Genomic DNA, 20822 nt, shown 5'->3' on the forward strand with positions numbered 1-20822 from the left:
GAGTCAGAGCTTAGGCCTTATTAAGAAAAGTCCGTGTAACACCTAGTTTCAAGGGGATGAATGTGTTTTTTTTGTTGTTATTTCATTGATTTATATTCAGAGTAATAAGTGTATGGAAGGAGGGAAAGAGTGGGGAAAAAAGATTTGTGTCTTCATACCTCTTGTCCTTTGCATTCCTGTCCTCACCTAGTAGCTGTTACTATAAACACTATGATACCTTTGCTATTTGTATGTATCCTGTTGTCCTGGTTTGGGCCTGGACAGAGCTAATTTTCTGTCCTGTAATTTTGCTTTCAGATAAGTCTCTCATAAGCAGCTGTACTTACTGAAATTAACAGGAAGATTCTCTGTCAGTCTCTGCTTCTAGGACAGATAACACTCCATGTTTATAGTTGTGGCTAGAGAATGGTATGCAGAACTAAGGCCACTGCTCAGTTCTGAGGGAGATCTCATGCTCCAGAAAGAGAGAGGGAGTAAAGAGAGGTCACACCTGCAACCCTCCTTTAGGGAGGAACAAACAAGGAGGTCCAAAATTGACCAAATGCAGTACAGGGAATGACCATGTCATACTCGGTATAAATTTGAGGGATCACGAGGGTAAAACCCCTTCCTTCCTTCTTCCTTCCTTCAGCTTTTCACCTTTGCCCTTCTTCTCCTGTCCCTGTTTGCTTTGGCATCCTTGGAGGATTCCACCCGTTCCTCTGCCTGTGGGTCCCAGTCTGTGTCAGCCTGAATCTGTGTGTTCCTGCCTTCAGCTCCTGACTGCTGCTGACTCCAGGAGTCCAGCCTGGACTTTCCCAGGGCTGCTCTGCAGCCTCGGTGGTGACATGAGAGTTATTGGGGGAAAGAGGGGAGTAATGTGGTATCATTTTTTCAGTATATTTGTATGTATTTAATAATTTTGCTTTTATCATTACTGCTTCACTAAAACCATATAGTCTAGTTTCCAACCCATAAGTCTCTCTCCCTTATTCTCTCTCCTTTCTTTATCAGGGAGGGGGATTGATAGGGAGCATCTGTTAATTGCTGGCCCACTGTTAAACCCTGACACCTATGCTGTGTGTTTCCTTACCAACACATTGGTTCCACTGGTAATGCTGAATGTATCCTTGTGGGCATCCACATCTGTATCCACCAAGGATGTTTTGACAGCCATGTTGGCACCTATGGTTTCCATCACATTCATCCACATCTTTACAATCAGGAGAGAAGTAGAGCATGAAATAACACATAATTATGTACACCGCCAAATACATTACTCTCTCTGATAATAATAATTGAAAAAGCAGTATTTATGATGGAGGCATACTGCTGTAAGATGGATGCACTATTTATGCTGGTCATTTCAGAAGCCTGAAATTCAACAGGTTTTGTCATCTTTCTGTCTACAATAATCTGTCTGGAACTTTTGAGCATTACTCTGATTTGGAGAAAAACCCACATTCCTGGAAATTCTACGTGATGTTGCTTTGATGTTGTATTTAGAATCTGAATGCTTTTTTCTTTCAATTTTCAGAACAGCTATGTAGGACTAAGCTTTTAGTTTCCTGGAACATATAGAAGTGTTCAAGTATGAGGAATATATATGAGATTTGGATATAAGAAGACTCTTGATGTATATGTAAATAAAGAAGAAAGCCGCAAAAATAAATAAATAATAAAAACTGCAGTCATCTGAAAAAGTGTTTTCTGTTAGAAATACATAGATTGTAAGCACCTAATGTGTCAAGTACTGTGTGCAGTTCTAGTGGAAAATAAAAACACATGCATGATATCACAGATTCTAAGTTACACTTTAGCTGTCCTCTCTGTTTAATGAAATTTTAATGACCCAAAGCCTGAGGTGGAGAAGACAATCATGCCAGGAACTGAAAGGTGTCATTTTATCAGTAAAGGCATACATGGCAGTTCTGAGTAGTAGTTGTGTATGGACCTTGTGAATACTTTGGTATGCGTAACAGTGTTTTGCTTTGTAGATGCTGGCTAAAGTATATAATTAGGATGTACCTGTTTTAGGACAACAAAGTTTTCTGACAAGATAATGTATAAATTCTGCATTGTTAGTCTACAATTTGTTTTAAATGTTGTATTGAGACATTTTGAGATGTTGTAATTTATTGTTTGTATACCTCTGTATTTCTAATTCTCAGCAGTCAGATAGCCTAGTACTGACTAGTAATTTCTTCTTTGCTCATTATCGGAGGCCTATCAGAGGCTCCAGAAGCAACTGGAGCTCTCAAATATGCATTTCAAGACTGGAGCTCTGCTTTGGGCCAACAGAGAGAGGTGAAACCTCACCGTATCATTTGTATTTTAACTCTAGTGAATTATCCTTTCCAATGTGTATCTCTGTGGTAGAAGACTTAAAGTATGGGATTTAGACTCTAACCTTGAATACCCTTGGATACTTACAATTAACTCGAACAAAAATTGTAGAGAGATTCTGCTCAGACTATATGCAAATTAAAATTAAAAATAACAAGTAGATTTAGAAACATAAACCGAAGAGAATTCAAAACAGCAGCTTGAAAGCAGGAGTTCAAGTTCAGCTAAGAAGTCACACTTCTTACTCGTATAAAAGTTACTCAGGCAGTATATTCTTATATACAATTCTGCTTAAAATCACTCAGATACATTCCTATTTCTTTTTGGTGTTTAATTTTACTATGCCTGGTGCTCTGATTTATCTTCAACATCACAGGATTCCCTAGAAACAGAAGAAAGGATTTGCATCATAAAAAGATTTGACCTTCAGTGGTTACCTTCACAATTTAATCCAGTAGAATCCAGAGAAAATCCCCTTTGACATTCACAGGTAAAACTTCCAGGGGTGTTTTGGCAAATTCCTTTTGAACCACAAAGCAGTGGCTGAGAACCACATTCATTGTTATCTTAAAAATGCAGAGGACAAATAAAAAGGTTGGTATAACTTGGGCTAAGATTTTAGCCTTATTCATATAACTTTTTTAAAGTGTTTGAAATCCCCAGAGGTACAATAGTTTATTCTGGAAATGTAGCTTATCATGTTTAAATGTCTGATGCCTTGATGACTCATGCACAGCTATGAGTAATTGATAAATTGGAAGTGTAAGTTGTAATTAAGTTATAAGTGCAATTGTTGACAGTGAAAAAATACTTCTCTATAAAATAGTTTCAGTGGAAAGATTCATACTTAAGCTTAGATCGAAAGATATATTAATCCATTTAAAAAAGAAAATGCAGTCTTTTTTACTTAACTACATTTTAAATCAGATTTTAATACTTTACCTGTTGTCTCCATGTGGTTAAACATGGAAAATAATAACATGCATTAAATATGTATGACTGTTCACTAAACAAGAAAATACAAAATGTGAAAACGATTCTTCTCTAGCTATAATTGTTGCTTTTCAAAATCTGTTTCTGGTCTGCTGACATTACTACTCTGCATTATCACTGTTTATACAGAGCAAAATAAATAAATGAGAAACAAGAATGTTGTTCTTACAGAAAAAACAATGCAAGAAAACTAATGTTTTTCTTACCAATGCAAGCCGTGTGATGTTGTGTAAAACCAGGTGGACATTTGCATGTGAAGCCTCCAAGGGTGTTGACACAGAGAAACTGACAATTGTGTTGTTTGGTTTGACATTCATCAAGATCTGAAATTAACAGATGTTGTTGTGTTAAGAAAAGTCAACAAAAAAAGAAGTACATTTTGCCCAACTTGATGAAAACATCACAGTTCAGAACTATTTCTTTTTAAGACAAGGTGAAACTAAATTAAAAGTTACAGCATATAACTTTCTTTACCTTTACATGTCTTTGCATCTTCTTGAAGAATGTAGCCACGAGGACATGAGCACTGATAGCTTCCTTCTGAGTTCTTGCAGATAAAATTGCAAGGTTTAGGAGACTGGGAGCACTCATCAAGATCTAAAGAGAGAGAAACCATTGAGCATCTTCAGTACTGATCTCTCTGTCTGTCTTTGAAGAGAGTTTTCTAAAGCACACCATAATTAGGAGAAAAATATTTGTAGAAAAAGAACAATTTACATTTGTTCAGAGTTTGCATTTCTTTCTATATGAGTATGTTTCTGTAGAATTGCCACTACAGTGACAAACTGAGTGTCTTGAAAGAGTAATATACTACAGATGGTGGCATTAATATTTTTATCTAAGGACTAAGTATTTATTTTTGGGCATACTATGGTATACTTATATGTGGTAATGAACAGGAAAGTAAGAAAATGCAGACTGTGAAGTAGTGAGTTGGTTTGTCATTCAAAATGGGAATATTGCCAGTTAACATTTTTTCTTCATTTCCCCAAATTAGAGACAAAAATAGAAATGCATATTATGAAAAGATAGAAAAATGGAATTGTCTTAGTTAGAAAGATCATCAAATTTTTAAGATCATCAAATCCAAATATTAACCTAGCACTGCCAAGTCCACCACTAACCCATGATCTACTTTTTAAAAATACCTCCCAGGATGGTGGATCAACCACTTCCCTGGGCAACCTGTTCCATGTCCCCATGGAAGTGAAAAATGAAAGTGCCCTTTCAGTGAAGAATTTTTTCCTTATATCCTTCCTTAGAGATTAGGATAGAAAAGAGAAAAAAGAGACAAAGACAAAAAAACCTGCTTTGCTGGAAAGGTTTAGAGAAACTGATACATCACTATGTGCCAACTAAAGAAATAACTGGGCATTAAGATATTCAATCTTACCCATACAAGATGTGCCGCTTATATCAGTGGTATAGCCAACTTTGCAAAAGCATCGGAAGGATCCCATAGTGTTAATACACTGTCCGTTTCTACATAGGTTTGGCATGACCTTACATTCATCAATATCTGTACACAAAACAGTAAATATATCATCTCAGTTCTAAATTTAACTTTTTTCCTTCTCCTCCATTTTTACACATGCTTTTGTTTTTCTGATAGAAACCTTACCCTTTATTTCTCTTCAAAAATGGATGTCAGTTAAAATTCGGACACCCTTCCAACTTTTATTACTGTGTTTTGTATCGAAACCTCTCTCCTATTTCATTGGGTAATCTGGTTCCAGTTTTGTTAATTCAAAATACAAAAGCCATAAAAGTGAATTTTCCTTTGACCTGTTAGATGATGTAAAAACATTTTTCACCACAATTAAAAAAGGGCTATTACCTTCTGCTTTCTCTATGGAAACAATAACTGCAAATTATTTAAGTGACACTGTTGTTAGAACAAGTGTTGTTGCCTTTGCCAAGTATGCAACTTCTCAGCATCCAAAAGCTTCGGAATAATTTCTAGCTTTTATTTATTGGCTGGTACCTTCTGTTTTGGATTGCAACTCTGAAAATTATGCACAGCTGTGAGTATTCTGGCTGCAGCTGCTATTTAAAGGTGTTTTTAATATCTGCACTCTCAGGCTTTTGAAAAATCAAAATCTGTTGTTTTGCAGGAAATTCTTCAAGGAACTTCAAAGAGAACACTGCATTTTCTTAAATATGTGATCATATCCCTTTCCTGCTTTCCGCCTCCTTTCATCCCTGCAAATACCTCTGCCATCTGTAGTATAGCCTGGTCCATGTGGACAGAGTTTCTTATATTGAGTGGTTCCAGGAAGGGGACAGAGCTCACACTGGTTACCCCAGCCCCGGCCTCCATCACAGCAGCACTCAGATTTAGTGACAAGATTCCGGCTGCTTGAAGCCATCTGACACATGGTCTGTAAAACTTCAGCAAAGCAAAACCCTTGGCGATTATCTGTAAGAAAGATGTAGAGAAATCAGGGAAGAGGAGGAGATAAACACCTGATCCACTAAGCATCTGATGCATTCATTTTTCTTTGACCACATACACAAGCACTGGTGGAAGATCATCAGCAAGCCATTTTTGTGAAGTCTATTTTGATTTAGTCTTTCAGATTCATTGTGTCTTCTGGCAAACTGCAGCCATTCCAAGTGTATTCTAGGCATCCCTAAGGTTCAGTAATTGCATGAGTTGGATGTCAGTTTTCCTTTTAGAAAGGTTGTGCCCTGGGGCATATCTGGTGAGATTGCTTGTTAGTAATCTGTGGACCAAACTGAACTTCCACTTTAGCTGCCTATGTTTCACTTGCATTTGAATTATTGTTAGAATTTTGTTTTATTTCTTTATTTTACTGGACAAAGCAGAATGTTTCATTATCCTGGTGTGGTTAAAATGACAAAATCCTGGATGCAGTCCTGTGTAATGTGCTCTAGGTGATACTGCTTTAGTAGGACAGTTGGACTAGATGATCTCTAGAGGTGCCTTTCAACTCTGATAATTCTGTGATTCTGTGAAAAGAATATAAAAACTTGCACAAAATATTTAAAGTATTATGATCTAAGAATTAATGTTTGTGTTTTAATGCTGAATAAACACTTTTTTTTTTCTTCCACACTCATTTTTCGTTGTCATTTCTGACCCAGGAAAACCTAAAGGAAAAGCAGCAATAAGCAAACTAACACAAAGTGTACTTTTCAGAAAAATAATAGGAAAATCATATATTGAATATAAGAAAACAATAATGATCTCCAAGCAAGGTATTTCCTTGGCATTAATGACTGGCTGGAGTTAACAGATTGCATCATCCTCTTCCCATCTGGTCTTAACCCTTAGGAAATACCCTGCACTTACAGTGTATTGCTTTGCCATGCAGGTAGCACACTACTCACAGCAAGTTACACAAAGTTGGTCTTACAGTACTTACATAAGATAATCTATGAGTATTTTTTGTGCAAGAATACTAATAAGTACTCATACCGCTTCAGTATTGTAAAACACTTTGAAGTATTGACACTTGAACACTGCTCATGAAAAAATGAGATTTTGAATTTCCCTTTGATTTCTAAAAACGGAACAATTAGTTCTATAGTGCTTTTGTAGTTTTACAATTAATTTTGCTCTCCATGCCAGTTTTGATCTATCTAAGCTATGTAAATTCCGCTTCCTTTTTAAAAATACCTGTAATTTGTCTGGGTAGTGCAGCTCAGCACCATATTTATGTCCTATGAAACTTAGACACTTCTACATGAGGCCCCTGATGGCTGGACTTTGCTGACATTCTCCAGATGCTCCTCATTCTCACAATTATTTACTATGATGTCTTGTTTAACTTATCATTGTTTAATTTCTCTAGATATAAGAGCTGTTAGGTATTCAGGTGACTAATTTACACTGCATACTTCACACTTTTAATGTAAGATGAAATGTATACAAAAGAGGCATTTACCAAGACACTCAACACCTGATGGACTTGAAAGGAATCCTTCATTACATTCACATCGGTAACTCCCAATAATGTTCAAGCAATGGCCATTTTCACAGATACCTTGCTTGGTGCGGCATTCATTTTCATCTTTACAAAAATATATTAAAAAAAAATTAAGTAAATCGTTACAAGAAAACAGAAGAGTCATAGAAGGCACTCATTAATCTGCATAACATTTCCAAAATATTTGCTAGTAGAAAAAAATTGATTGAGTCTGGAAAGAACTTTGCTACTAATGGTATCCTATCCCATTCCTTATGTACTGCATCCTAGGATGAGAGCTTTAATCCTTGTATGTTCCTTAATACTTGTAACAAGAAACAGAGCAGCTTCAGGCAAAACTTTTAGCTAGCTAGTGATATTTGAATAAAACTGGAATACATACATGATTTGAATAATAAATTTCTACTTTGTTATCACCAAGAGTCTCTGAAAATATATGAGCTCTTTTGCAATCAGTCACATTTCAGTCTGCACGTCATTTCCCTGCAACTTTACAACTTTAGTTTTCTTCCAAAGGTAATGGCATATTCTGTAAACAATTACACAACTATAAATTCATAAAATAAAACCTCAGGAAAAAAAAAAAGCTGTTTACTTACTTACATTATTTTGAACTAAGGCAGTTTTCACATCTTTTGCTCTACATGGCTTGTATTTGTTTCAGAATTTTGAAATTTTATTTCTTCAAGGAACTATGGCATTACTTATAAACAGTACGATGTAAAAGCAAATATAACTTTTTATTTGTGATACTTAAATGAAGTCTCTTTTGTTTGTAAACTTAATTTTTAAAATCTAACAAGTGTCTGAAAAACTTTTTAGTTTTGTTGTACAACAAAAGAAATTAAACTAGATTCTGTCTTCTGAAATACTTATTTTAGAACTACTTTCGGGTAAGAGTCAAACCTTGAAATAAAAAAGAAAGTTTAAGATGCTGTGCATAATGAACTATTTAAAATGCATTTATGAATTGATACTTTCTAGTTCATTATATGCATATACCTGTGCAGCCTTCTCCATCAAATCTCCGGGTCATTCCAGGAGGACAAATGCACATAAAAGTACCAATCAAATTTTTGCACATCATGCCTCTTGATTCACAGTCATGGAGACCTTCAGCACATTCATCTAGATCTGAAAAAGATGTATATATTGTGTTTGAACTGCTTTCAGTTGCTTCAGTTATTGAAGAAAACTAGCACTTTCCAAAGAATAAGGACACACAGACTTCCCTAACTAACAAGCACTGATGAAAAAATTGAGAACTATGGTTAACTGCAGTGGTTTAATCTTTGTAAGCAGTATCACCTTGTCATTTTAGAGATTAACTTCACCACTGTTACCTTCTTGGCTTTCCAATCCCCATCCAGTACACTTGGTAACAAAAACACTAGAAACTGGTCTTACATGAACTCTGAATGAGTAAATCTTCATCTTCTGGGCTATTTGCTACATTCTACTGTAAGGAAGAATGCAAGATGCACAGAAATACTTGGATTATGCTTTGGCCATTCTAGGGTGACAGAAGTTGGTGAGAAATTCATACATCAGTCATTACCTTTGCACATCTTTCGGTCTTCTCTTAGTTCATAGCCAACTGGACAAGTGCATTCATAGAAACCGTAAGTGTTGATACAACGAAAAGCACACAGTAAGGGATTCTGAGCACATTCATTTATATCTGAACAGAAAGGAGCAAAGTAATCATTTATATCTGAATAGAAAGGAGCAAAATAATCATTCTCCACTATATTTCAAACAATCACCAGGAAGGTTTTCTTATACCTGTGCTTCTCTTTTAGCTAAAAAGCATCAGGGATGTAGTAATTCAAACCATGAATTGTGGGGTTTGTATATGTTGGCTCTTATTTTTTGTTTCAGAATCTTAGTTTTAGTTCTTCAAAGACCTAAACATTTGGTTTTGAATCGCCAGAGAAAATTGAACAAAGCTCTGCTTAAAAATGCTGGTGTAATAACTATGGAACTACCTGAGCTTCTAATGAGCTGGGACAAGCCTATTTAGATTTTTATTATATAACAATTTTTAAAGTATTTTTCTGTGATGAGAGATTTCAGCTTTTTCCCCAACTCTAATAAAAATGAATTCTTGCTTCAGAAAGCAAATGAATTATGATTCATAAAATACAAAATTTTTAAGAAGCATCCATATGAGCATCTCATGAGAGTATAATGGTTGTACACAGTTCCCACACTATGAAAAATAAGAGGTACTTGGTGATACTAACAGGGGGTTAGTTTAAAACATATGAATGAAAACAATTCCTTAAGTAGTGACTGTAGTGACATTCTAGATCTTGCTGCCACAACAAGCTGTGGAGACGGATGGTATCAGCAGGTTCAAGACTGTACTGAAGAATCTTGTATAACAAATCCATAACTAAATACTACAATCGCTTTGCAGGGATGTATCCCATGATTTACATCATATTTTCCTTATGTACGCAGCTCTTGCATTAGAGGAGAAAATTGCTGAAAGCTGTTAGTCATGCTTTCATGTGGAATTAGAATTTAAATTATGAGTGATGAAATAATGGACTAGATGGACCAGTGATCTTACTTCAGCATTACATTCAGTATAACTCACTTGTCTTTTTAACTGTGATGAGTGTGTCAGGTCATAACTATTCCGCCTCAGATATGAAAATTGCTCTGCAAATTCAGGCATTTTTGCCATGGTTTATGAGGGTTTTGAGAGGAACAACAATTAGGCTTTCCTGACCCTCCTTCGCCAGCTTTCCAACAAATAGCTGAATACTGTAAACATACCATAATATGAAGTTAGGGAAACCCTCTTATAAACTAAAATTACTACATAAATAATTTCAAGACTTCTGCTTCAAGGACGTATTTCAAGCAGAGAAACTGTTTTTTCCTCCTAGTTATTACAGCACCAAAGGAGTGGTTACTAAAGTAATTTGAATACTGAAAACTGGACAAAAGCTAAAGAGAAAAATAGAGAGGACAAGTTACCTTCACAATTCATCATTGGGCCTGGCTCAAATCCTTCATGACAGTTGCACTCAAAACTGCCTATCATGTTAGTGCATGTACCATTTCCACATGGGTTGCCAATCGAACATTCATCAGTATCTGTATGTAATGAATAAAAGCAAACTGAAGAGAACTGGACTAACATTCAGATCATGTTTTAAATTCAAGTGTCATGATTCTTATAATTTACAAAATATGGACACACCGATGCAATGTATTCCAGTGTAATCTAAGTTGTATCCCATGGGGCACTCACAGCGGAACGATCCATCAGTATTGATGCAATGACCATTTGAGCAAATCCCTGGGCTTTCAAGGCATTCATTGACATCTAAAAGGCATATTAACAATCACTTAGCTGATGTATTTCTAGATTAGGTCTTTAAAAAGCATTTTAAACAAACTAAGCAGCTACAGACTGGGAAAGTTGGCATTGTTCAACCTGGAGAAGAGAAGGCTCCAGGGATACCTTACAGCAGCCTTCCAGTACCTGAAGGGAGCCTACAGGAAAGCTGAGGAGGGAATTTTTACAAAGGCATGTAGTGATGGCTTTAAACTGGAGGAGGGTAGATTTAGATAAGGTATTCGAAGAAATTTTTCACTATGAGGGTGGTGAGATGCTGGAACAGATTGCCTGGGGATGTTATAGATGCACCCTCCTTAAGCGTGTTCAAAGTCAGGTTGGATGGGGCTTTAAATCACTGGGTCTACTGGCAGGTGTCCCTGCACAGGGCAACGGGATTGGAACTAGACCATCATTAAGGTCCCTTCCAATGCAAACAATTCCGTGACTGTCTCTAGGAATGCAATTCAAAAGTGATCTTTTAACTATCTTTTCATAATGGTCCACACATTTATTAAAGGTCAGCCTCTTGTCACCTGGGGGTGTGAGGAGTAAACCGTCACATACTATAATATCCAAATCTACTTTTCAATAATTTTTCTTTTTTTTTTTTTTTTTTTTTTTTTAATTATCAGGAGCAAGAATACCTACCTTCACGTGCATCATCAATTCCAGGAATAGTTCCATGGCCATATGGACACAGGTCCTGAAAAGCAACTGTAGAGGTGTGTTAGTGAGAGGCAGAACTATGGCAGATGATTAAACCCATCCAAAGATCTTCTATATCACATTTTTCAAAATTAGTGTTATTATCATGCAGTCTTGCCAGATGCAAAAGTAAAACTGTCTCTATGCTGGAGAAGCAGCACTAGAACTTCTTGAACTTCTGTGTGTTTTCTGTATTTGGCAAAAATCAAGAAAACTCTTAATTACTTCAGGGATTCTTGGTACTGCCCCATTTCACTCTTCTCTTTTGCCTAACGCAGGCTAGATCTACAGGTGGGGGCTAGTAGTTCATTTTTCTAGAGCAAAAAGAATTATTCCATATTTCTCTTTTTATGTGGTGTTTTCTATTTAATTTTGTTCCTTTTATTTATTTATAAAATGGTTCTAGAAAAGGCTGTTAGGAAAATGCCAAAAAGATCTCTCCTTCAAATGATCAAAAAGGTACAACACAAATGCACTTTTCCCACATAAAAAGGCTTTATTTTAAATCTTCTTGTGTACCTTCTTCTTCCTTTGGACAGAGTTCACATGGATCACCCCATCCTTCTCCTGGCATTTTACTGCAGCAACACTTTGCCTTTGTGGTGTTGAAAGCCTTGGGCACTGAGCATTTCCCATTCTCAAAGTTAGTAAAACAGAAGCTCTGGCGAGTATCTAAAACAGAAAATAGTTATGTGGAGATAGCACCTCCTACCTGGCTAGCTGATGTCTATCTAGCCTTGGAAGTAATAATGTTGGGCCTGTAATTTTCATGCTATTTTGAAAGCACTATCTAACCCTCATAAGGACACAGTTTGGAAGGGATCTGCAGAGGTCCCTTTTTACTCATTTTACAGAGTATCAGTTAGAGTAAGTTAATAAATTCCTTAATCATTAACTTACCAAAACATCTCCGACCATTATCAGACAACACAAAACCTGTAGGACAGATGCACAGGAAGCCTCCCAGAGTGTTTGTACAGGAGCCAAACAGACAGATGTTGGGGTCCTCCTTACACTCATTAATATCTATAAATTAAAGGAGAAAAGGTTCACTGTATCCCCATTGTCTGTGAATTCCTTGGTTAAGAAAGATTGCATATTTATTTAACTTCAGCATAAGGTGTTCCTCCAAGAGATAAAGCAGCCTCAAGGTTCCACTGTCTCTAGAGCATCTCATTGGAAGGCATACCAATTTCTTCTGCAAATATAATTCTCTGCTCTTTGTCACATTTATAATATAAACTTAAATAAATGTTTCCAGATTAAAACAGAGGAGAAGATAAATTTTTGTAAGACAAATATTTTCCCGTAAACATAAAACATTCAAAGATGAAATTTTAAAAACATGTATGTTAGGAGTTCTTTGAAATCAAAGGTGGGGTTTTTTTTCATGATGACTGATTCTTGAGCTGAAACTGTAGCTTGTTATTAGTAGAGTTTATATATTTGGATTTATATTTACCATTTTTCTACAACCACTCTTGATTTGCTATTTATTTTTTTTCTTATTCAACTGCATAATTTAGAATAAATTGCCATGCCTATCTAGGTGTGAGATTTAAATTTTTAAAAATGAAGATATTTTTATAATTATTTAAAACTTTAATCAAAGTAAGAGAATCCTTAATATAAACATCAGGTGCCTGTAAAATACTGCAGATCAAATATAATCTGCAGTATACTATAGATACAGGCTGCATATCCTGTATCTATATAGACAACAGACAGAGTAAGAAAACTAATAGATTAACAGACCATTAATTTTTCACATCAATTATTTGAAACTGTATTTTAATTTATTCTATTGTACAAATGCTGACAGAAGATATAAACCTCCTTACTAAAGTAATTTTTTGAAGGTACTTATAATTTAATAAATTCTGGAGTGTATCTTAATAATCTTCAAAGCTGTATCTGCAGTACAGCCCATGTGAGTTTTTCAGTAAAGGACATTAAAAGGAAAATCATAGAGACCTATGGCTTTGTAAGTGGTCTACAGTAATATCAACATTGATCTTAACCGAAGTGGAGGCAGGAACAGATATTCACCATAAAAGTAAGCCTCATGAATACTGAGTCAGATATTTGTAGTACCATTTTTCCTGATAGTTGTTGGACTCTCTGCTATACTGAATCTTAGAAAACTGACACGCATCTAGCAGACAAGGAAGCAATGGAAATACAGACTTTATTTCTGTGTGACTTATTCCATCAATCCACTTGTATTTTCTCAGTGGTAGATTTTGTGAATTTACTTCTGAAAAATATTACATCAAATCACATTTTCAGGAGTTCTTATAAGGTATATTGGACAAACCAGTATATTAGGTATATATATGTACATATAAGTAGTATATATATTAGTTATAGAGTAGGTACATATGGACGACTGTAGAATGATCTGGCAGATGACCAAACTCTGCAGTAGTTTCCCATAGACAGGCTCTTATTATGTGAAGCATTTGAAGTCATCTTATTTCAGTGAAAAAAGGTAATTAATTTTCTAGTTAGTGCGGCAGTTGCTGATATACAAAACTTAGCAATTCAGCAGCATTAATGGCGTGGAAACACTGATCTTTTAAGTACTGATTATTACTGTAATGAATGGTTTGGGACTAGTGGAAGAACTTTTTGTGACCATGATGAACAGGTACTAGCCACACTGTAAACAAGTTCTTTGCCCTTCCTTCCCCGAAATGGAAAGAAATACATTAAATAGGTATGCAAAAAATGAGAACTTTTCAGTGGCTCTCATCTATTTTGGTTTCCCCCACATATAATCACCCTGATCTTAAAAATTAAGTTAGCTGTTGCCAACCTTCACATCACAGGCAGAAGTAATGAATTCTTACATAGCTATCTGCATATAAGATGAATAGAAAGTAATGGGGAATGCGCACTGCAACAGATACCATAATATTAACCAAAGTATTAGTACAATCACTTGTGATTATCTAGGCGTCTTCTAGGACCCTTAGCTGCAAATTTTCTGGACATATGGCAGAATGAAGAAAAAGAATGAAATGAAGTCTCTTTTACTCAGCTTGGGAAAAAAATCTGGCAGTCAGTGATGGTGTAAAAAAATCAAAGAGATTCTGTCAGGATACTTAAGTGACCATAAACATTGATGCTCCATAAACCAAAAGCTTTCATTTCAAATTCATGATTTTAGAGCTGCAGGTGATTCAAGTTCATCTCAAACATGACTGCTAATAAGGAAACAGTGGCTGCCAAAAGAAACCATGAAGTTGGAGAGCAAACTGATATCCATGGTGGCATGAAATGAAAGGATGAGAGAACTTTGAAGCAGAGAAAATACAATGAAGGACAAGGAAAATACAAAGCAGGGCATACGACCAGACAGTAACACACAAACTGATGAAAGGACTGTTGTACCATCATCTTCGTCCTGTGAATCTCAGTACTTGAGAGACTTTTTAGAAAACACAAAAGCAGAACATACTTGTTAGTAGAAACCAATTTAAACAATTGTTCCCATAAACTCCATAATTTTATCGATATTTTAAAACCCAATTTTAAAACCAGAGGCTTAGTTCATGTACAGATTGACAATGTACAGATGTATACATACAGGTATATGTACATATACAATGTACATATATAATGTACATATATAATGTACATGTATAGATTACCTGTTTGTAATCATTATACAAATCCAGTACACAGGTTGTTAGTTTTATGAATGATAGAAAAAAAAAAAAAAGTTAATAGATAAAATACTGATTTTTTAACAAATTAAGCATTTTTTTATTAATGAAGAAGTTAATGCATAAACTGTAAAATGACAATGCAAAATATATTGTTTTCCATTTTTAAAACCTGTTCCTGAAAGTTAGGCAATGTTTACAAATATTAGGGTGTACAACTACTTTACCCCAAATGAGAACCAGATACATACTTTAATTTTTAAATTATTCAGAAGCAAGAATCACAACTTGCCTTACCAATACAACTTTCACTCTTTACTTCGTATCCTGGCGGACAGATGCATCTAAATGATCCTTCCAAATTTTGACAAGTACCAGGAGAGCATGAACCAGGTAGTGCCACACACTCATTAGTATCTTTGGAGAGCAGATGGAATCAAGAAATGTTTAGAATCATGTCATTATTAAGGTAACAAAACAGGCTTATTCATGGAAAAGACAGTAGGATTCTCTTCTAATTTTCTTTTTCTAAAGCATCTAAACACTTGAAGGTCAACAACTATTCCATAACACAGTTACTGCCACCGTATTTCACTAAAGTCACTGTAATTTTGCATGTTTTTTTATATATATACTTACATACTCAGAATGTGGTGCTATCCTCTAGATGGAAGCTAATAGTTTGGTTACCTTAACATATCAGTGTTTTAACATCTCCACATGGCATCATACGTACCAATGCAATTCTTGATATCTAGAGTAAGTTCATATCCTTCATTACACAAACATTTGAAGGAACCAATTTCATTGAAACACTGTCCATTTCTGCACACCTGACCAGATAAGGAACTGCATTCATCAATATCTGTAAGAGAAAAAAACACACACAACAATCTAAAATCCCAGAAGCTCTTCCCGACACACTCTGGTTGCAATATAAATTTCCGTGTAAGAGGCAAATCCCGTAGGAGTAAGGGAAAAACTGCCAGCTACTAATTCTCACTCAAGTATATGGTCTATTTAAAAAACATTCTTTTTTTTAATAGGTATGTATAATTTTCAAACTTGTCACATTACCTCAGCTTCTGCATCTGCAGACATTCAATTACTGCTATACAATGTGACTATACAATACTAACTCCAGACACAGAAAAGAAAACGTTACATGGAGTGTTCTGGATTTTACCTGCATTAATATGTGCTCAAGTTTCATTTTAAAACCTGCCTTGTCATTTTCAGTTTGTGGAATCTACCATTTTCTTTCCACACGATGATTTTCATAACAGGTCAGAAAGTGAGGTCAGAAAATGCTTGCTAGTTTGCAGAGTTACTTGAATAATGTAGACACCTTACTAATGCAGAATAAAAGGAGCACTGAGTAAGGAAAATTGCAGATGAGAAAGTGTCAGAATAAATGAAAGGAAGACTGTATAAGCATCATGGTGTAAGAAAAACAAGCACTTCACTGTTTTACAATACTTGAATTTGAATGATGAAGACTAACATCAGCTTTACTGAAGAGGTTCTAATATTAAGAAGCATGAAGTACCAGCTCCTAAGAAAAGATGTACCTTCTGCTTCAGCCAGTAATTTACTCCATCATTTACTCCATCATAGATTTCTTCTGGGTTAGAGCTGTACAAGCAGAGAAGTACCTCTAAAGTATTTTACTGTGATGGACTAAATTGCCTTTGAATGACTGGGATGATTTGGAAGAAAGCCTTGAGGCTCTCCAAGTTGTCAAGAGGAGTGCAAACAAAAGTCCAAGTCTCTGAGTCAGCTTGGGCTCCCTGAAGGCACAGGCTGAAGCAGAGGTGCTGGATGTTCCTGGCAGTAGATTGGCAGCTATTCTGCCAAGGGGGAAAAAAAAACCACTTTGTCAAATAGTCTCATTCTTTGGCAGCAGACTCTTCTTACTTGAACATGATTTTAATTTTCTCTTTTCTCGACAAGGGGAGGATTTAAAATACATATTTGAGACGATTTAGTTCTCTCCTGAACAAGAAAGAGACCAGTAGGCTTTGTTCTGCCTTCCTTCTGTTGCAGGAAGGAACATAAAGCCTTCCTCTCTTTTGGCTTATACTCTGCTCAAAGGAGAGGATCTCCAGAGACTTATGAGCCTGTTCTTCAGCCCAGGAAATTTTTAGCTGATTTAGCACAAGTATCCAGGAACTTAGATTGTCCCAAGACATCAGATATTCTTGTGTTCTGTGCTTTAGGGAAGAAGAAATAGGAATGCCAGTATGAACCCTGTATAAGAGTTCATTTTAGGAGAGCAGATTTAGTAGATTAGTTGTACTGGCTTTCTTATTGCTGGACTGCTGTCTCTTTCATACTTTATGTAAGTGTCAAAGATTATTCTGAAATCAAGAAATTATTTTAAAATACTGAAGCAATACCAGTAGTGTGATATAATATATGCTTACCATGCGTGGTGCCTATGGATTGTGTCAGTAGTCAAGGACCTGTGAGGTAGTTACCCAGGAAATCTAATGGATGTGACAACTGCATTAAAATGTCTGTGAACTGTAAGGTTCCCCTAGTGGTCCAGAGATGCAACATTTACTTTATTGCAAGCTGGCCAGTGAAAAGCATTTTTAAGTAGTTTAAAAATTATAGTAATGATGAAACTCTGAGGCTGGGAACAGTATCATTTACTGAACTCAATTAACTTTCTTAGCGCCCTGATCTGTCTTCTGTTTCAGTTTTAATTATACAATATTCTCCTTTGCAAACCAGCCAGCAGTAATGAGAATAATGTTTGAATTGCATCACCTACCCATACAATCATTGTTATGAGTTAATTCAAATCCTGGGTAACACAGGCAGTTATATGATCCAACTGTGTTTTTACAAGTTCCATTTCCACATGGATAGCGTTCACATTCATCAACATCTACAAAAAGAAAGAAAACTGTACGTGAAAAGTGATTTTCCCAGGTATGGATTAATATGTGTGCACAGTGACAATATTCTAAACCTCAGTCTTTCCTTTAATTTGTTACATTATTTATACTACTGATTTTTACAGTTTCTGGTTACACACAGCAAAAAGTTGCAAGTTGTATTTTTTACATATATTTTTAAATAAAAGGATCAGTTACATGAAAATATAAAAGTCCATGTGCAGTACCATAGAGCATTCTATCTTTTTATTTTCATACTAACATTTCTTAGTTTCTTAATGTACAATAGGACTTAGTGTAATGGACTGAGAGTCACAGCCCTGGAACTATCTCAGATTTTATGTACATATTTTACTCCTAAGTCCATGAAAACCTTTGAAAATACTCTATAGAGGAGTTTGTGTCATTGTTCACAAGTCATAAATTGACTTACATGCAACGATATCAGTGCCATATCCAGAATTAAAAAGGGTGCTTACAAACTTTTGGAAACATCAGTTTTTAAAAGGCACTAAAACTCAATGTTTCTTGTTTAGACTTCAGTAATTTCTGGAGTTTCATGGGGACTGTAAAAGTATTTAGACCTTGTTTTGCTTCTTGTGGACTTTCTGAAACACTTAACTTATTTACAGAAGGTAAGCATTTTGTTGTATGGATCATTTCAATAACCCGTCTATGTCCATATTTGTATTTCACACTGTGATGTTTTTAGAATTACTGAAGTTACTGTTACGAGTAACCAGGCTCTCAAAATTTTGCATTGTTAACTCTTCCTCAGATGTTCTGACAAATGCAATTTAGTCCAAATATGAGAATGCTCAAGGCATACATGAACATGTAAAACAATGTGTACACGTTTTAAAAGTCTGCTTAAAGTTGAAACTGAAACACTGCTTGTGTTATAGAAGACACTGAACTTCTCTATAGCTAAGAACTGGCATTTAGATGATCATTATTTTAAAAATCAAAATAATTTCTTGGCTATTTTCCTCAGAGAGACCTGAATTCACATATATATCACTTTTTATTTAAAAAAAAACTTGTAGAACTGATCATGAAACACGGAAAACCACAGAAGCACACTTATTTTGCAAACTTATATCTTACATAATTTCTGTCATGGCATCATTTAATACAAAATGAGTATAGGCCTAAATTATATTAAATGTGGTATTTTGGTTTTAAGTAAATCATGAACTCAGTGAGTTTCTCACTAAGTGAAAAATCCATTTTTTTAACTCTCCAAATTCTTATTATGGTCTTATATCTCATATGAACTTATCTATCCAGTAAGTCAAGTACGTAATTTTTTGGAAAATGAGGTTATAATATTCCTCAGTAACACGGGCATCTCTGAGAATACGTAATTTTCCTCCTCAAACTAATGTATGCCCTCCAAGGGCAACTTCTCATACTTAATTCATACATTTTTGAATTTTTTTGAATAAAGTTTTTGAATGCCACTTATAACAGCCTCAAAAATTCAGATTCATGTCCTTTCCCTTTAAAAATAAACCAAAAGCAAACAAACCAATAAACAAACCACATGCAAAAGCATTTTCTTTCCATACCTATGCACATTGTCTGGTCTTGTGAAGCTTTAAAGCCATTGTGACATATACACTGGTAACTTCCTTGAATGTCCACACATAAGCCATGACTGCAAATATTAGGAATTTCCAGACATTCATTGCGATCTATAACAAAAATATACAACAGATGGTATACATTACTGACTTTTAGTATCCATTAATTTCACACAAACATATTTTTACAATCTGTTATTGTTATTATCAAAACCAGACTCATAATTATGCATAAGTAAACCTGAACCATAAGAAAACTTCATTTTATAGGAACTATAAACTACTGTTAGGGTTTGGTTGATACATCAAAAACGTTCCTTAAAAATTTTACCATTTCTCCTTCCCTTCTGCAGAGAAACAGGGCAGGAAAAAAATTGTGCCTCCACCCTTCAAGAGAATCACACACACCATTGATTAAGTATAAACGAAGTGAAACAGACAAGAAAAGTCAACTTATTTCTCACCAACACAGGCACCATTGGGTGAAAGTCTAAAACCAGCAGCACATTCACAGCGGTAACTCCCAGGGCTGTTGATACAGTCTGCGTTTCTCTGACACAGAGTGTCCCCATTGCTGCACTCATCAATATCTGCAATATAAACATCATGGTTCAGATAGCAGAAACCACAAGATAGTTAATTGTGCCCAGAATTTATATTTTCCATCTTGTGCAAGATGAGTCTTTTCTCCTCAACAAAGCATGAATATTCTGACACTCATACTCCTCCACCATAAATGTGAATGAAAAGCAAAATCAATACAATTTCACCCATAAAACATTTTGGAGAAGGAGGATCCTATGAGTCCAACTTCCTACACACTGAAATGGCTTTATGATTTTAAACATCTGCCTAAAGAAATTAGGCTTTTTATTAAAAAATGTTCCTGTTGAAACTGAAATAGTAAGTAGCAGAGTTAATCAGCTTTTTAAGGTGAACATGTCATCTCAAGATCCTTGAATATCAATCCCAAAACTTCTGTTTATTTTAGGACACACAAAATTTCACTATTAGCTTCTATAGTGTCTCTACATATGAAACTATAGAAGACTATATAAAAGACAAACAATAAAGGAAATTTTTCTTTGAGAAGTTTTAAAAAAAAGACTTGTATTTCCTCCCTAAAGTAAAATAAAATAAAATAAAATTAAAGAATTTAATTTACTTTCTACCTGATATTCAGTAAATTGTATGACACAAAACTATTGCAAATTTTACAAAGTGCACATGTAAATGTATTAAAGACAAAAATCACAAACTGATTTACAGTAGTGAGCCCTACAAAAAAGTTCACAGTTTGTCTCCTAGGTTTTGAAAAACATGTG

The 20822-nt window shown here is 35.2% G+C and overlaps 1 protein-coding gene across 1 annotated transcript in view; it reads right to left on the reverse strand.

Moving 5' to 3' along the window:
* FBN2 (fibrillin 2) overlaps positions 1-20822 on the reverse strand; it is a 144385-nt gene that overhangs the window by 6645 nt on the left and 116918 nt on the right. Inside the window, exons 43-61 of the mRNA XM_071731664.1 lie at positions 19962-20087; positions 19483-19608; positions 17785-17901; positions 15742-15870; positions 15303-15422; positions 12235-12360; positions 11854-12006; positions 11278-11343; positions 10489-10614; positions 10263-10382; positions 8830-8952; positions 8274-8405; positions 7230-7355; positions 5531-5737; positions 4712-4837; positions 3793-3915; positions 3525-3641; positions 2763-2891; positions 1073-1192 (exon numbers count right to left, since the gene is read on the reverse strand). Coding sequence (XP_071587765.1) covers positions 1073-1192; positions 2763-2891; positions 3525-3641; positions 3793-3915; positions 4712-4837; positions 5531-5737; positions 7230-7355; positions 8274-8405; positions 8830-8952; positions 10263-10382; positions 10489-10614; positions 11278-11343; positions 11854-12006; positions 12235-12360; positions 15303-15422; positions 15742-15870; positions 17785-17901; positions 19483-19608; positions 19962-20087 — 2412 coding nt within the window. The remainder of the gene's footprint in view (positions 1-1072; positions 1193-2762; positions 2892-3524; positions 3642-3792; positions 3916-4711; positions 4838-5530; positions 5738-7229; positions 7356-8273; positions 8406-8829; positions 8953-10262; positions 10383-10488; positions 10615-11277; positions 11344-11853; positions 12007-12234; positions 12361-15302; positions 15423-15741; positions 15871-17784; positions 17902-19482; positions 19609-19961; positions 20088-20822) is intronic.

The sequence above is a fragment of the Heliangelus exortis genome, chromosome Z (assembly GCF_036169615.1).
Source record: "Heliangelus exortis chromosome Z, bHelExo1.hap1, whole genome shotgun sequence".
Taxonomy (NCBI): Eukaryota; Metazoa; Chordata; class Aves; order Apodiformes; family Trochilidae; genus Heliangelus; species Heliangelus exortis.